The 13,718-nt window shown below is 38.2% G+C and overlaps 2 protein-coding genes across 3 annotated transcripts; one reads left to right on the plus strand and one right to left on the minus strand.

Moving 5' to 3' along the window:
- The first annotated feature begins 1,812 nt into the window (after positions 1-1,812).
- On the plus strand, positions 1,813-3,381 carry LOC141813801 (uncharacterized). Its single transcript, XM_074701784.1, has 4 exons — positions 1,813-2,450; positions 2,523-2,826; positions 2,948-3,025; positions 3,139-3,381. The coding sequence occupies exons 1-4, from the start codon at positions 2,206-2,208 to the stop codon at positions 3,184-3,186; spliced, it is 675 nt and encodes a 224-aa protein (XP_074557885.1). The 5' UTR covers positions 1,813-2,205; the 3' UTR covers positions 3,187-3,381.
- Positions 3,382-5,474: 2,093 nt separating this feature from the next.
- On the minus strand, positions 5,475-11,213 carry LOC141813718 (uncharacterized). 2 transcript variants are annotated; one of them, XM_074701697.1, is made up of 2 exons: positions 10,687-11,213; positions 5,475-5,972 (listed from the first exon to the last, which is right to left on the minus strand). In XM_074701697.1, the coding sequence occupies exon 1, from the start codon at positions 11,177-11,179 to the stop codon at positions 10,838-10,840; it is 342 nt and encodes a 113-aa protein (XP_074557798.1). In that variant the 5' UTR covers positions 11,180-11,213; the 3' UTR covers positions 5,475-5,972; positions 10,687-10,837. The 2 variants fall into 2 exon arrangements, with proteins under 2 accessions (XP_074557798.1, XP_074557797.1); XM_074701696.1 differs by lacking the exon at positions 5,475-5,972 and adding an exon at positions 7,929-8,228.
- Between the last annotated feature and the right edge of the window lie 2,505 nt (positions 11,214-13,718).

A 13,718-nucleotide genomic window follows, 5' to 3' on the forward strand; every position in this document is an offset into this window, starting at 1 on the left:
GATAGATAAAAAATAAAAAGATTATAACCTCATAACTTAAAAAGTATTTAAATGAATTAAAATTTAAATTTTATTATGAATGAATATTTTAAAAGTTAAAATTTAGATTATATTTTTGATTTATTCAACAGATAAATCAAAGATAAGAAAAAGTTAAATTATAAAAAGGATAATATACTATTTTAATATTTTTTTTAAAATTAAGGTACCTTTTTTACTATAATAAAAATATTAAAACATACCCTTTGTTTCTCGTAGTACTCAAGAGAAAAGACAACTAAAAATTATATCCATTAGCCTAGACAAATACTTAATCGATAATTCAACAACCTTCCAATCAGCTCAAATTAAGATTAAAATAATCCCTGAATATAACGGCAAACACATGAGATTTTTGATGTAATAATTAAAGATGAATCTCATGAAAATTTATGACCTATTATTCATTCTACTATATATCTCTAATAAGTTGTATATGAATTTATCTATCTTTATATCCGTGGAATCGATTCGGAGGCCACAAAGATGATAAATTCATTTTTTTTTTCTCAAATTAGGATCCTTTCCATATCAATCATGAAAATTTCTCGACAAATTTAATAAGGATCCATTTAAATTTGGCTGGAGTTAGAATTATTATTTTTTTAATGTAGATATCGCTCTTGGAACCAATTAATTTGAGGGATTAATTATTAGACTAAATGCAAACAATCTGACGAGCGGTTAGTATCACGATTGATTCGCCCCCCTCTCTCTCCCGAGATATAATTGAGTTGGTTATGACGGAATAAAATTACTAAAATGGACAAAAATCGAATCTCGATAAAACTGAGGTAATGCTTTCTTCTATCATGGTAACTACAACTTTTTAATTTACTTTCTCATATATAATCTGTTATGGTCGCGGAGAGTGGATCGAGGTTAGTCAAGTCTGAAGGATAGCTCATCGATCTCGACAGTGTGATTCACAGAGATCGAATCGAGCCGAATCCCCAGGCATACTGATCTCCTAGTTGAGTCGTGTGGTCCGAGTCGAGCAAGTGAGGTCGGGGATCTAGTGGAAGCTCGTTACCGCACGAGTCCGAACCCTCCGAGTGGAAGACTTCTGCCTACTCTCCGAACAACCGAGTCGGCTCATCAGGCCAATCCGAATCCCTGACGCGGATTCTCCTTCCTGATCCAAGTCGATACTCTTCGATTTTTCCTGCCCTATTCCTTAAAAACCACTCCCTCCTCCGTACATTCATGAAGGTCCCCCTAACATCTCTGCAACTAATCATGATAATGCCCTGACAGATGTACGTGATATGATCCCTCAAATACAAGTCAACGATGGGACACATACTCTGAATATTCCATGCCTTCTGACAAATCCATAACAATGATGGGACCTTCACTATGCCCACGAGGTGACGTGACTCCCCAAACTCATATATAAGATTGGTTCCGTAGAAGATAAAGGTATGCGTCACAATCTTTACTTTCCAGTTCTTTTAGTTTCCGTTTTCTTCTTCCTTCTTTACGAACAATTTAAGCATCGAAGTGGTCGCACCAGGACAACCCCTGACCTTCCTTCTCACGATTGCAGTGAGTGCAGGTTCCGTCAGCTTCGCGGCCCCTTCCTTTCCAGACTTCGCTCGAGCTTAGTGCTGAGAAGAGTCGAACGTGTTCAGGAGCAGAATCTCAATAGGAACATAATCGTAAAGTCGACTTGAGATTGATGGATCGTTGGATGACAGATTTTATTTTATTTTACTTAAGTATCACGATTGATTCGGATACAAAAATTGAAGCGGTGAAAACCTAAAGCCGCCAACAGCTAGAAAGAAAGGCATTTTTGATATAAATCCAGTCGAGCATCCGCTCGTCCATACGAAATCCTACGGTCCAAATAATACTTGCAGGTGTCTGCTTGCGGGTGCACAGCAGACGAGGGAAGCAAAGCAAAGACCAACAGCCCTCCATCTCCATCTACCCTTTCCTTGGAAGCCTTCTTCCCCTTCGATTCCGTTTTCCCTTGGCGAATTCCCGCTTCCTTCCGGTCTGCGAGCTTGAATCTGGTCAGAAGCGACCATCTTTATCTTGCTTCGCCTTGTTTATCGAGAAAGATCGGATCTTTGTGTGAGAAAAGGGGGTTTTTTTTTTTCGTTTGTTTTTTGTGTGAGTACCTTGGGCTCGAGGCTGATAGATTGGTTGCCTGTTCGGATGGAGAAGGAATCGAAGGAGCAGAGAGCTCCGCCGCCGAGGGTAGCTCCTCCGGAGCGCGATTTCCCCTTGCAGTGGGGAAGCTGTAAGCGCCTCCGCTGCGTTAAGTTCAGAGAGGAAGGCTCCCCAGCTAGATCCGATGGGCGGAGGAGGGCTGCGTCCCGGATCAACCGACGCATCGTCGCCGGAGGCGACAAGGACTTCCCCACCCCGCGGTTTCGGCACCCTGGGCAACTCCTCTACAGGTTGAAAAAAAAAATTTTTGTGTGGTTTTGGCGAATACAAAGAAGAGAGATTGATGCCTGGATTCTGCGCAGGAGGTTCGAATCTGTGGGCAGCGAGAACCAGAGATCGCAGTCGGTGGCATCGTCGCCGGAGAAGGAGGATCGCTGCTACGCGACGAGGGGGTCGCTGATGCCGCACGGATGCGAAGGGCAAAACGGGGAGGGCGGCGGCGGCGGCGGAGGTGTTGCGGATGAGAGAGGCGGCGCCGTGGCACTGCCCAGGTTCTTTATATCCCTCTCCAACAAGGAGAAGGAAGAAGATTTCATGGCCATGAAAGGGTGCAAACTGCCACAGAGACCCAAGAAGCGCTCCAAGCACATCCAAAAATGCATACTCGTATTCCTCCTCCCTCGTCGCCATCTCCTCCACACGAAAAACAATGATTTTTTTTCTTCTTTTCCGTTTCACCTTCATATCAGATGAAATTGAAGCTTCCCTTTTGTTGAATCGGCTGCAGTTAGTGAGTCCAGGAACATGGCTGCCGGATCTTTCTCAGGAGAGATACGAGGTGAGGGAGAAGAAAGGCTCACGAAAGGTACACATTCTCTTCTTCCAAATGCTGATCGTTTGCTTATTTATTCCTCTCCTTCCAAACTGGCTTTTGTTCTTGAAATGCCACCATTGAGTGAGAGCTCTTTTCCTCTGCAGAGAAGAAGAGGATTGAAGGCTATGAGTTTGGAGAGTGATTCAGAATGAAACAAAGAGGTCGAGATGCTCCATTCTCTGTTGTTGTTGTTGTTGTTGTTGTTCTTGGCTGATTTGGTAAATAAGAGTTGCTCAATTAAGTATTGAATATCTGATGTGCCTACTGACTGCCCTTCCTCCCAATCAGTTTGTAAAGGAAATATTTGAGGTTTGGGCAAGCATGTGTACTTTGGCTTTAGTTTCTCGCCTGTGGATGGAGAATTTTTTGCATCAGCAACTATTTAAACAAGTACTTTAGCGCCATTTCTCTTACATCAATTCCATAATTATCTAAATTAGAAAGCTACATTTGATCATTACGGAAAAGGACATTATTTCTATTTAATTGAAATTCAACTCTTGTCCACTATAATAAATGTGCTCCACAATAATCAACTTAATTATACTCCAACGAGCACTTAGGTTTTAATTAGTCGTTGAGGTTGCTTCTAAGTCTTATTCTATGATACTGTTGAGCAGCAGTGTAGATGAACTGATAAAGTGGTTAGGAAAAAAATTTTCTGCATTTATTTCAGAACAATAGAAAATGAAAATGAAAATATCAGAGTGATTGTTTACTTGTTCTTTAATCAGTGATAAGGGAAAAGTCCTCTATGTTGTAAATGACTCTTTAAAGGATTTTTTTTTTCTTTTGAACGAGGTTTCTTTTTACACATGCATAAGATATGGATGATCCTTTTGAGCATGGAAAGTGAGGCTAAGAAAACTATGAACAGTTTGTTTTGTTTTCTTGCAATTTCACGAATCCAGTCAGCTTAAGAAACATGTATGCAAGCTACCAGCATCGACCTAGTGTTGTTATTGACAAATACCGAGTTATTATATATTTTTTTTGTTTGAGGATCTGTGGTGTTAAAATGGAGGACATTGGGTAATTACATGCCTTAAAAGATTTTATGAAATCATTAATTGCTAACTGTTGGTTCGAGTCTCTTTCTTTGCGCCCCCGGAGCATAGGTGAGTTGGTTACAACGTAGCAGACTTGCAGAAGAGGGCAAGAGTTCGAATCCTGCGTCGTAACCAACTGCACTTTCTCGATTTACCTCCTCACAGATGGTCGTGGGCCTGCTAAGGTGGCGGATCCACCTGCAGAAGAGTCTCTTTCTTTGCAATCTTCGTACCTTAGTATTGGTACAAAATATTACCATTTGAACGGAATTAAAGTTTTATAAATTTGCTAAATTCCATTTAGAATTGGGTAAGGAAAAATAAGCCTTTTTTTTTAAAATAAAATAAAATAAAATCCACCATCGATCCCATGCATATTTGAAGAGATAAATCAAGAAACTGCAATTAATCATGAAAAAAAAGGTATTATCTACGCTTCGCCGAGATTCGAACCATAACTATGGCTTGAAATTTAAAAAGCCTTTCTGAAATTTAAAAAGAGAGATGGTATCTTGATCATTCAAAAATAGACTGGAATCATAAATATGGCAGCGATTTGGATTATCAATGCAATCGATTGTCTAAATTCTTAAGCTTCCATTATATCTGTCCACAGGCCGAGTCCTAAGACCTGACTCGAGCCTATAATCGGATCCTAATCAGATCTTGCTCGGGCTTATAACTAGATCAACGGACTGATTATCCATTAACCCGGATTATGAGCCTGAACCATAACTAGCCCAGCAAAGTGCCAAGCCGATTAAATTCAAAGGTTCATTAACCCATTAAATCAGCGGTTAATTGTCGGTTCAAACTCAAATCTCCCAGATAAACACCAAATATTCTAATCAACTAAACTACAATTATTAATGTACCTATATAGATTAATTAATTATTTAATAATTAATCAATAGTTGTATTATATTTTATTATTATTTTTAATAATTGAAAGAAGAGTAAAATAAACACATTTGTTAATTAATTTATTTATAAGGTTCAAGGGTTCGGTTCAACCAACAGTTAAGCACCAAATATCCTAACCAACTAAACTATAATTATTAATATTTATATGTACTTTATTTTATTATTATTTTTTATAATTGAAAGAAAAGCAAAAGAGGTGCCTTTGTTAATTAATTGAAAATCGATCCGTAATCTGGTCTAGCTTTCACGTGTTGGTTAGCTAAGAACGATTTCAAGGAGGTATATCTTCGTCACGGAAGCATTAACAAGAATATCTTATTTTACGACAAAAAAAACCAGAAAACATTCACAACTGCCAGGTGCGTGTCATTCGATCACATGTCATGGCTTGTCATGCTAAACTCGAATTTGATAGCAAGGAATGTTGCACTTGATAGGAAAATTTGCCTAGGGCATCCTGTGGCCTATAAAACATAACCCAAGCTGCAATTTATTCATAATTACTGTTTAAATATACTTCTACCTCAACTCTAATCCACCGTCCAAAACATTCCTATTCTCTATAACTCTTTTCTATCAATGAAAGCATAAAGACATGAATTAGTTAGATCATAAAAAATCACTTGCAAAACAATTCTACATCAAACCTCAATGAAGAAATCCTTACGGCTGTAGGACCATCCCATTCTTAAAACGAGAACATTTGCTAGAAGTAGAACGACTTCTACCATAAGGAAATATGTAGGCGACCTACTAAGCTGACTTAGCCAAGCATAAACCTCAATCGTCTCAAGCCATGTTGGGGTGAGTCATGCTTTAGTATAACACAACCTAAGAAAGAGTAGAACAATTAGAAACCATTGACACCCCAATGAGCATGTGGTTAAATGTCATAGCCTCTCAAATAGTTGTTTTAGCTAGTGTGAGGCTTCGACGTTCCCCGACCTTTTAGAGCCTGACACAACCTGATCGGAGTTTGAGTGCCTAGACCATTAACACGGCTGTAAAAAATGTTTAACTGAGCAGTTCATGAAAACATTGTACTAGTTAAATGCGGTATGAAATTTCACATTGTACTTCAGCACATACCATGTTTATCAAACATTCAGTTTGAAATCACATATAAATAGGACTACTAAGACAGAACTCAGTAGTAAATCATATACTAATTAAAGCTTAAAAGACTAAGTAGCTTTGATCCGGAATACAACTCTCTTTATCTTCGATATTGGGTATCAAATCTCTTATCATATACAGCAGAATCATCAGAAACATAAAGGAAGTTTTAATATAACCTTGTATAGTTCAACTCTGTGTGCTCTGCATTTTTATATCCTTTAATAATTTAGATATGCATTTAAAAACCATCACTGTGCTACAATTACTGTCATCCTACAATAAAATTTTCCTTTTCTAATATGTTAGTCCAAATATATCAGTCGGCGACCATAATATGGCCATGACTTCTGCTCATAAGTTAATCCGAGACAACAATGAAAAATTTTGATTTTGTGCCAAGTTTACATAGTATACTTAAGCTTGTGTTTCTTAAAACGGAAAAGAAATCCTGGTTTGTGGTTTCAGAGAAAATCCTTATAATGGAATGCAAGCAGTTAAAATTTACTAAACTAAAAGGACAGGTTGCAACTTTTAGGCAGAACTGACTCTGAGAATGAGAGCCGCGTAACTAAACGTGCACTCCTAGCTACACTGCAACATAGATAATACAATATCTCTGAAGTCCCCACCTAAGAGAAGACAACAGAAGCAATCTCAAATGGCTAATGAAAATTTTAAATAGCAGCGTATCCATCAAGACCTCAATTAATGCATATTCATTGAAACAAAGTAACGCAAATAAGGAACGAAGGGAAATTTTGAATTTCAAATTTATGATGCAGATTAATTAATAATAAGACTACAATTTTGAATTATAAGTTACAGTTTTTGAGTTGTTCAAAATAATCATTCTATCTTGACTGCTAACTTATAATTGCTAGTCAGTTAATTAATGAAGATAATTGTAATTTTCAATTTGTTTATTTCTTAGTTTGCTTAAGGTCTAAGTATGTAAAAGTGATGTCATGTCTATGCAATAATTAAGCTTTGACTGATATTTTTTCAATGTTTTTATGGTTCTTTCTCTTTAAGGGAGAGAGAGGTATCGCTCTCCTTTATCAATTTTTTTTTTGGTCTTAGTTCCTATGTGGTTTGATGGTTTAGTTTTGATGCTACATCAACTGTTACCAAAGGCAAAATTTGGTTCAATTCTATACCTCCTCCCTTTGTTCACCATTGTTCATCTCTACTCACTTCATGGGAAGTTTATGCACCCCCACCTGCTCCCCAATCCCCTTGAGCAAGCATTGTCATCGACACCCACACTTGTGACAAAAGGTGAAACGTTCACCCCGAGCGCCCCTCAATATCGACCCCATAGCAATTTAAAAGGAGTAAATCACAATGATCCAACGACCTCTTTAGGTGGGAGAGATTTTATTCCTCAAGAGATTGTTTTCTCGGAAATTCGATCCTTACTTTCATGTGACAATTTACCATCTAAGTACCAACTCAACTATGTCCTTGGAAGCGTCGACGCCCACACTTGCTGCTTAGACTAGTTCAGTGATCCTCTTTCTTAGGAATCCCCAATTAGGTGACTTCTCTCACCCCATAATAGAGGCCCACTTGCAGCTCCTCCGTGTGCCATCGCCTCCAAGCCTCCTGCTTAAAGCCTCAAGTGGCCCTCCTCTTTCCGCCAATTGTAATTGGAATCACACCGCCTTCATCTTGCATGACAGAATCACCCTTACGGCAATGTTTCCCGTGTGTCACTGACATCTACTAGCATGCTAGCCATGGCTGGCTCAACGCACTATTCCCTCTAGGCACTCACATTAATAAAATTAAAACTCCACGAATAACATAGTACTTGAAGACAAACAAATTATCACGTCTAAAAACAATCAAATTATTTTCAAGAAAATAATCCATAAAGACCTAGATATGTTAAAGATGATACCTTAGTTTTTGATGGTGATTCAGATCCACACATTTCAAGATTGGGTACTAACAATGAAGATTATTTTCATCAACATAACACGATCACAATTAATGAACACCAATTTGTCAACAATAAACTCATAAGAGTCGCTATGAAATTTTGACAATATTCAAGGCCACCATTATATGATAGGAATAGAAGAACATCACACGTTGACCTAAGATGCATGAAAAGAAAATTACACATCGCGCATTGACCTAAGATGAAACAAAAATTCATAGAAAAGTATATTCCACCATATTTTAAAAGATGACTGTTTTAAAAATTTATAATCCCAAAAAAACCAAATTTAAAGATAACATCTAAGTTGAACATTAAAACTCTTTGATGATAATTTGGAAACAAATCAATTAATACTCCCATTGACTTGTATACTTTTCTAATTATTGACAATTTAAAAGCTCATCATCCTACAAAGTTGATGTCCTTGTCACTGTTATGATATTTCTAAAATGAGAAAAACACATGTTGGTCCTCTTTTCCATCCTATTTTAACAAATTACTTTCACGAATAGGATAGTTCTGATTGGATCCTTAAAGCAATGTTGCAGTCCAACATGGTTGCACATGAGCAATGCCCTACTCGAATATTGTTGTCCAATATTTTGACTAAAATGGTGAAAACATTCTATTGCAGGTAAAATTGGATTTACTCTTTTCTCTGAACCTTAAAGAAAGTTTTTGAATATGACAATGTAACAAATTCAGTTATTGTACAGCAGAATCACCAATGAATAAAACAAATGCCAGCTAGTGATCAGACATGTAGGCTAATGAAATTTTGTTCAGGAATAGAAAGTATAACAAAATGAATATATTCAATAAATACTATGAGAAACGGCAACAGGAATCATGCATTTAAAACAGAAATACCAGTCAGCAATTCATCTATCCATACTGGTAAAAGGAATTAAGCAGGCACTACAGCGTGATCGAGGAAGTTCAAAAATCAGTTGCTAAGAAATCTTTTGGTCTAACATCTACATTAATCAATAACACTTTTAATGGTATAGAAGCCCAAATTTTTGTCTTTTTTCTTTCTAACAACATTTGGTCCTTTTTCTCTTTCAATAAACCAGTTGCTGAAACTCTATGTTTTTCCTCCTTTTGACATTTTCTACTCTTTTTTCTCAGCCAATCTCAAATGAAAAACCTTAAAAACTCTTCCCTTCTGCCAAATTTTTATTCCCACAGTATCTTCAATTTAAGAAAAATGCCAAGATCACAAAACAGATTATCATTATAATATCGGGCACTATTTATATGCTGTTCACTTTTCTAATCAACTCAAGCAGCATGTTGCTCTTATTAACTAAAATAAATAACTCAACAGAGACAAAAAGAAGACCAACACACTTTTGTAAATGACTGAAATGAAAAAACTCACTAAAGAAGAGCAGAAGGCCAACATTTCAACAGCTAAAGCAGTTACTAAAAACCAACTATAATCTTAAATAGGAGCATGAGGGTGTGATTAATGGAACACTATACATAGGCATCAAGATATAAAGCAATGAGAATCTGGTTTAACAAATCAATTTTAAGAAAAATATTCCTTCAATTCAAAATTTATGAGATAGTCAAGTGAGATAGAAACTGTGACAACCTAAAACTTTGACCATTTCTGAAAAATATAGCCATCTATTATTAATCACATTTCAGTATTGTGGGATTAAACAAATTGTAACTCTACATGACAATGTAACACTAAAGATCTATTAACAAAATACTCCAAAGTCTTGGTTAACCACTAAAAAATATACAATGTCTTTGCACATATCCTTAAGATGCATTTACACCTTATATACATTATCTATCAACCTGTAAATGGTTAACCAAAAAAGAGAAATTATAAACAAAGATAAAGAGACAAATGTTCTATTTTGAGGCAAGATGAACTTTCCAAGGTGGTTGTAGAGCGGATAACAAGAAGCAACTTTTTTCCATTTTCAAGTAAACAACTTTATAAAACTTAGGCATTAATACGTATGGAATGCTTATTGATCAGTTCATTGCAAGGTATAAATAGGCAAGTTAGAGAATAAAACAATTACCTAGTAACAAAACACTGATAACTTTTCAACAATGTTGGTAACTGAAACTAACCAACGTCTTCAAATCAAACTAAATAGTAGGTTTTGCTAGAATTAGGAAGTTAAAAAGCACAACGTATCTACCATGGTGTTAAGTTTGCTTCCTAAGTGCTCGTGGAGTATATTAGCAAGGGTTTCAGTAACTTCAAATGTAGATCGATCAATTTCTTCCCCTTACATCTCAACAACTATTAAATAGTTAGATCCAGGTCTAAAGATGTTTTGATCTGCAAGATCAAATACAGATTAATTGGGTGCCACATAAGTATTCGAGATACTATCTTCAAGATCAGGTTCAGCAATCTACCCAACTCATACTAAGAATTCTATTTTCCACCCGGTACATAACTTTTGGATTCCCAATAAAATGTGCAATTCAATATTATCTTTAGAAATGAACTAAGTGCAGTATGCAAACTAAATAAAATATATCAACGAGAATAGATTGACAGAATGATGAGCTAAGCAAAAATTCAATTGAACTACTACAATGTCCAGCATCTAACAGGGAAATTAACTCACCAACACAACAAGGCGACCCCACCATTCGACTAATAGACATAAACAATAATGCGAAACATTTTGTCGTAGCTACCCTCTAGCAACGCTGTCAATCGATCAACCGGAAGCAAATCGCGAGGGGGTTAATTACTGTACACAGGGAGAGAATCCCTCACTCGGAATGGGATTCGTAGCCACCGCCAGCTGAATCGTATTCGTCGGGAGAGGAGGCCAGGGAGGAGGACGAGGAGGAGGAAGAGGAGGAGGAGAGGTTATAGCGGGAGGCGAAGCGGCGGCGGCGACGGTGGGGTCGAGGGTCGTCGGGGAAGAATGGGGGAAAGCATAAGAAGGAGAAGATGCAGATGGCGAGGCGGCGGAGGTGGCGCAGCGGGAGGCAGCAGATGAGGTCGAGAGCCTCGTCGCTGCTCAGCCGCTCGGGGTTGCAGGCGACGTACTGGAAGGCCTCCGCCGACAGCCGCGCCACCGCCCCCACCCACCCCGCGTGGAACACCATCGCCCTAATCACCGAACGGGAGGAGAGTACCGTGGAGAAGAAGGAAGCCGATGAGTTTTTAAACGGGGAACGGAGAAGAGAGCGAGTCGGTCAGGCGGTGGGGCCCACGAGGGTGTCGACTCGGGTGATGGCACGGCGAGTCCTTTCAATCCATTGCCTCAAATGATTAGGGTCGAGATGTGCATCCAACGGCAGGGATTTGAATACGAATCTCGAGGAAACTCAACGGTTTACATTTATCGACCGACTCACTTCAAGTGTCGCATTTGCTGATTTGACAATTAATTATTGGCGGCGGGCATATTTGTTCTTCGATTAATCTAATTAAAGAGGACAAAAACGTTCTTCCGGATTTGACACGTTTATAATTTTTTAATAATAAATCACGATAATTTGAGGGAAAATGATTTGGTCGATTGCTATATGGCATAGGTTGACTAAAAGATGATAACTCTTTGTAGGCAGAGAGTTGTCGAATTCAAGTTGGTCTTTGATCACTTTTGTCTTGGTTAAAAAAGACATTGTATATAGAAATATCTACTTTCTGTTGAAAGTATTACTTGTTTTCCTTTGTCCCTTTGTAAAATTTTGCTAGCTATCAAATTACATTAAATTGACCTTTATTGATTGGAATAAATAAAAGGTGTATATAAAACTCAACACTCTTTCGTAAACGTGGAATTTGTCATCCCAGAAACCTCATACGATCGGTTTTACAACCACATATGAGAATGTAAATCAAAAAACTATAATTGACCACTACGAGGAGGATATTATCTCGACTTCGTCAAAATTCGACCCTGCCTACTTCAATAAATATATCTCATACTCTTCAATGAGAGAGGAAGGATGCATTTAAATACCTTTATTTCTCTGAACACACTCTACCAAGCAATTACTATTCAACATTAACAATTACATCGAAAGCATGTCACAAGAATATTTGCACAAATAACCATCATCCTACCTAACGATAAGACATCTCAATTATCTTCGAGACATAGTTGAGTTAGTTATGACGGAACAGAGTTACTGAAGTGAACAAGAGTCGAATCTCGACGAAACCAAGATAATGTCCTCCTCCGTCATGGCCAACTACAACTTTTCAATTTATCTCCTACATATAGTCGTGAGAAGTGAGACCGCTGGGATGGTAGATTTCATCTTTTACTGAAGATAAGACATCTCAAGTGACAGAAACATCTCCCTCATCCTTCTGTCCAACTGAACGACAAATGTAGTGGTTGAAATGACTTATCCCAAATGGTAAACATGTAAACATGTGTTACTTGAAGTTCCGGATTCGAGTCTTCTTAGCAACATGTAACTGTTGACTAAGGTGCTGTTTCGACAGAAGGCTCGTCATTTTGACAATGAAGTCGGTCACTATAAAAAATTTACCCAATGCAATTTTACTTTCGGGACATAATTGAATTGATTATGATGGAACAGACTTACAGAAGATTGAGACCGGACAACAAGAGATTCATCTCCTCACATCCCCCTACCTACCACTACACTGCAGTTACTCCCAGCAGAAAAGAATAGATATCCTTCAACCTCCAGAGCTGAAGAATCCTCTCTCTCTCTCTCACACGAGAAGAAGAATAGAACAAAACAATAAGAGGACGAGCCAAAGGGCACAAGCAGTCAAGCACCGAAGACAGAACACAGGGACCTGACATTCATTGGATTCCATGTTTTATTTATATGGTCTCATGACGGTAACGTTTGTCAATGGTTTCTTTAAACACGCAAACCTTTCAATTACTTTTTGTCTCCATCACATGGCAAAAGAGAGCCCGCCCGCAGCTGTTGCCACAAACACATCCATCGGTGGCCATCAATCTGTTGGTCGATGTCTATCTGCGGTGGCATACTCGAATCCAGTTGATCTTTTGAGAAAGCAGTTCCTTGCGGGACACATATAAGACAGGTAAGGCACCAAGCTGAGGCGGCGCGGACCGGTAGCGCCTCGTCTAGAAGACACGCCGCGCCATGTTGCGTTGCTTGAGCCATTCTTCCTCTGATTGATCACAGTTGGCTGGTGGAAATCCATCGAGCATCGTCGCTGCAGAGTTGTGGGAGCCTTGCTCGAATGTTGGTGAAGACTGTAAGACTAGACAACTTCCTCTGCTTTGGAGCGTGCAAGGTTTCTCGGTCAAAGATGGCGAAGGAGCTGCTTGTGAAAATGCCGCAACGGATGAAAAGAGCATGAACGAAAGGAAGATTATAGTGAGGCAGCAAGGAAATCATGTCAGCAATGACAGTGCTGAAAAGTTCATCAAGCTGCTGCAGCAGCGCAACTTGGAATAATGCCATTGCAATGTGAGGCCAGGTTTATGACTTTCATCAGGCATATGAAGAGGTTTTGATCCATATACAATATTAGAAATCTCAGCTTACGCCCTAAATTTGGTTGTTGTTGGAACAGGATAGTTGCAAGCTTAGCAAAATCAACTGGCGATCAAAATTTAAATCACAATAAACTTTTCTAGGTTCTTCACTTTTCCATATAATGAATTTGTAACTCAAAACT

This window comes from Curcuma longa, chromosome 20 (genome assembly GCF_044706935.1).
Source record: "Curcuma longa cultivar G26 ecotype Majalengka, Jawa Barat chromosome 20, ITB_CL_G26_1.1, whole genome shotgun sequence".
NCBI classification, from domain to species: domain Eukaryota; kingdom Viridiplantae; phylum Streptophyta; class Magnoliopsida; order Zingiberales; family Zingiberaceae; genus Curcuma; species Curcuma longa.

Coding starts and splice junctions, on each gene's coding strand:
- LOC141813801 (XM_074701784.1), top strand. CDS start 2,206: ATGGAGAAGGAATCGAAGGAGCAGAGAGCTCCGCCGCCGAGGGTAGCT. Junction 2,451..2,522: donor CCTGGGCAACTCCTCTACAG/GTTGAAAAAAAA, acceptor GATTCTGCGCAG/GAGGTTCGAATCTGTGGGCA. Junction 2,827..2,947: donor ACATCCAAAAATGCATACTC/GTATTCCTCCTC, acceptor AATCGGCTGCAG/TTAGTGAGTCCAGGAACATG.
- LOC141813718 (XM_074701697.1), bottom strand. CDS start 11,179: ATGGTGTTCCACGCGGGGTGGGTGGGGGCGGTGGCGCGGCTGTCGGCG.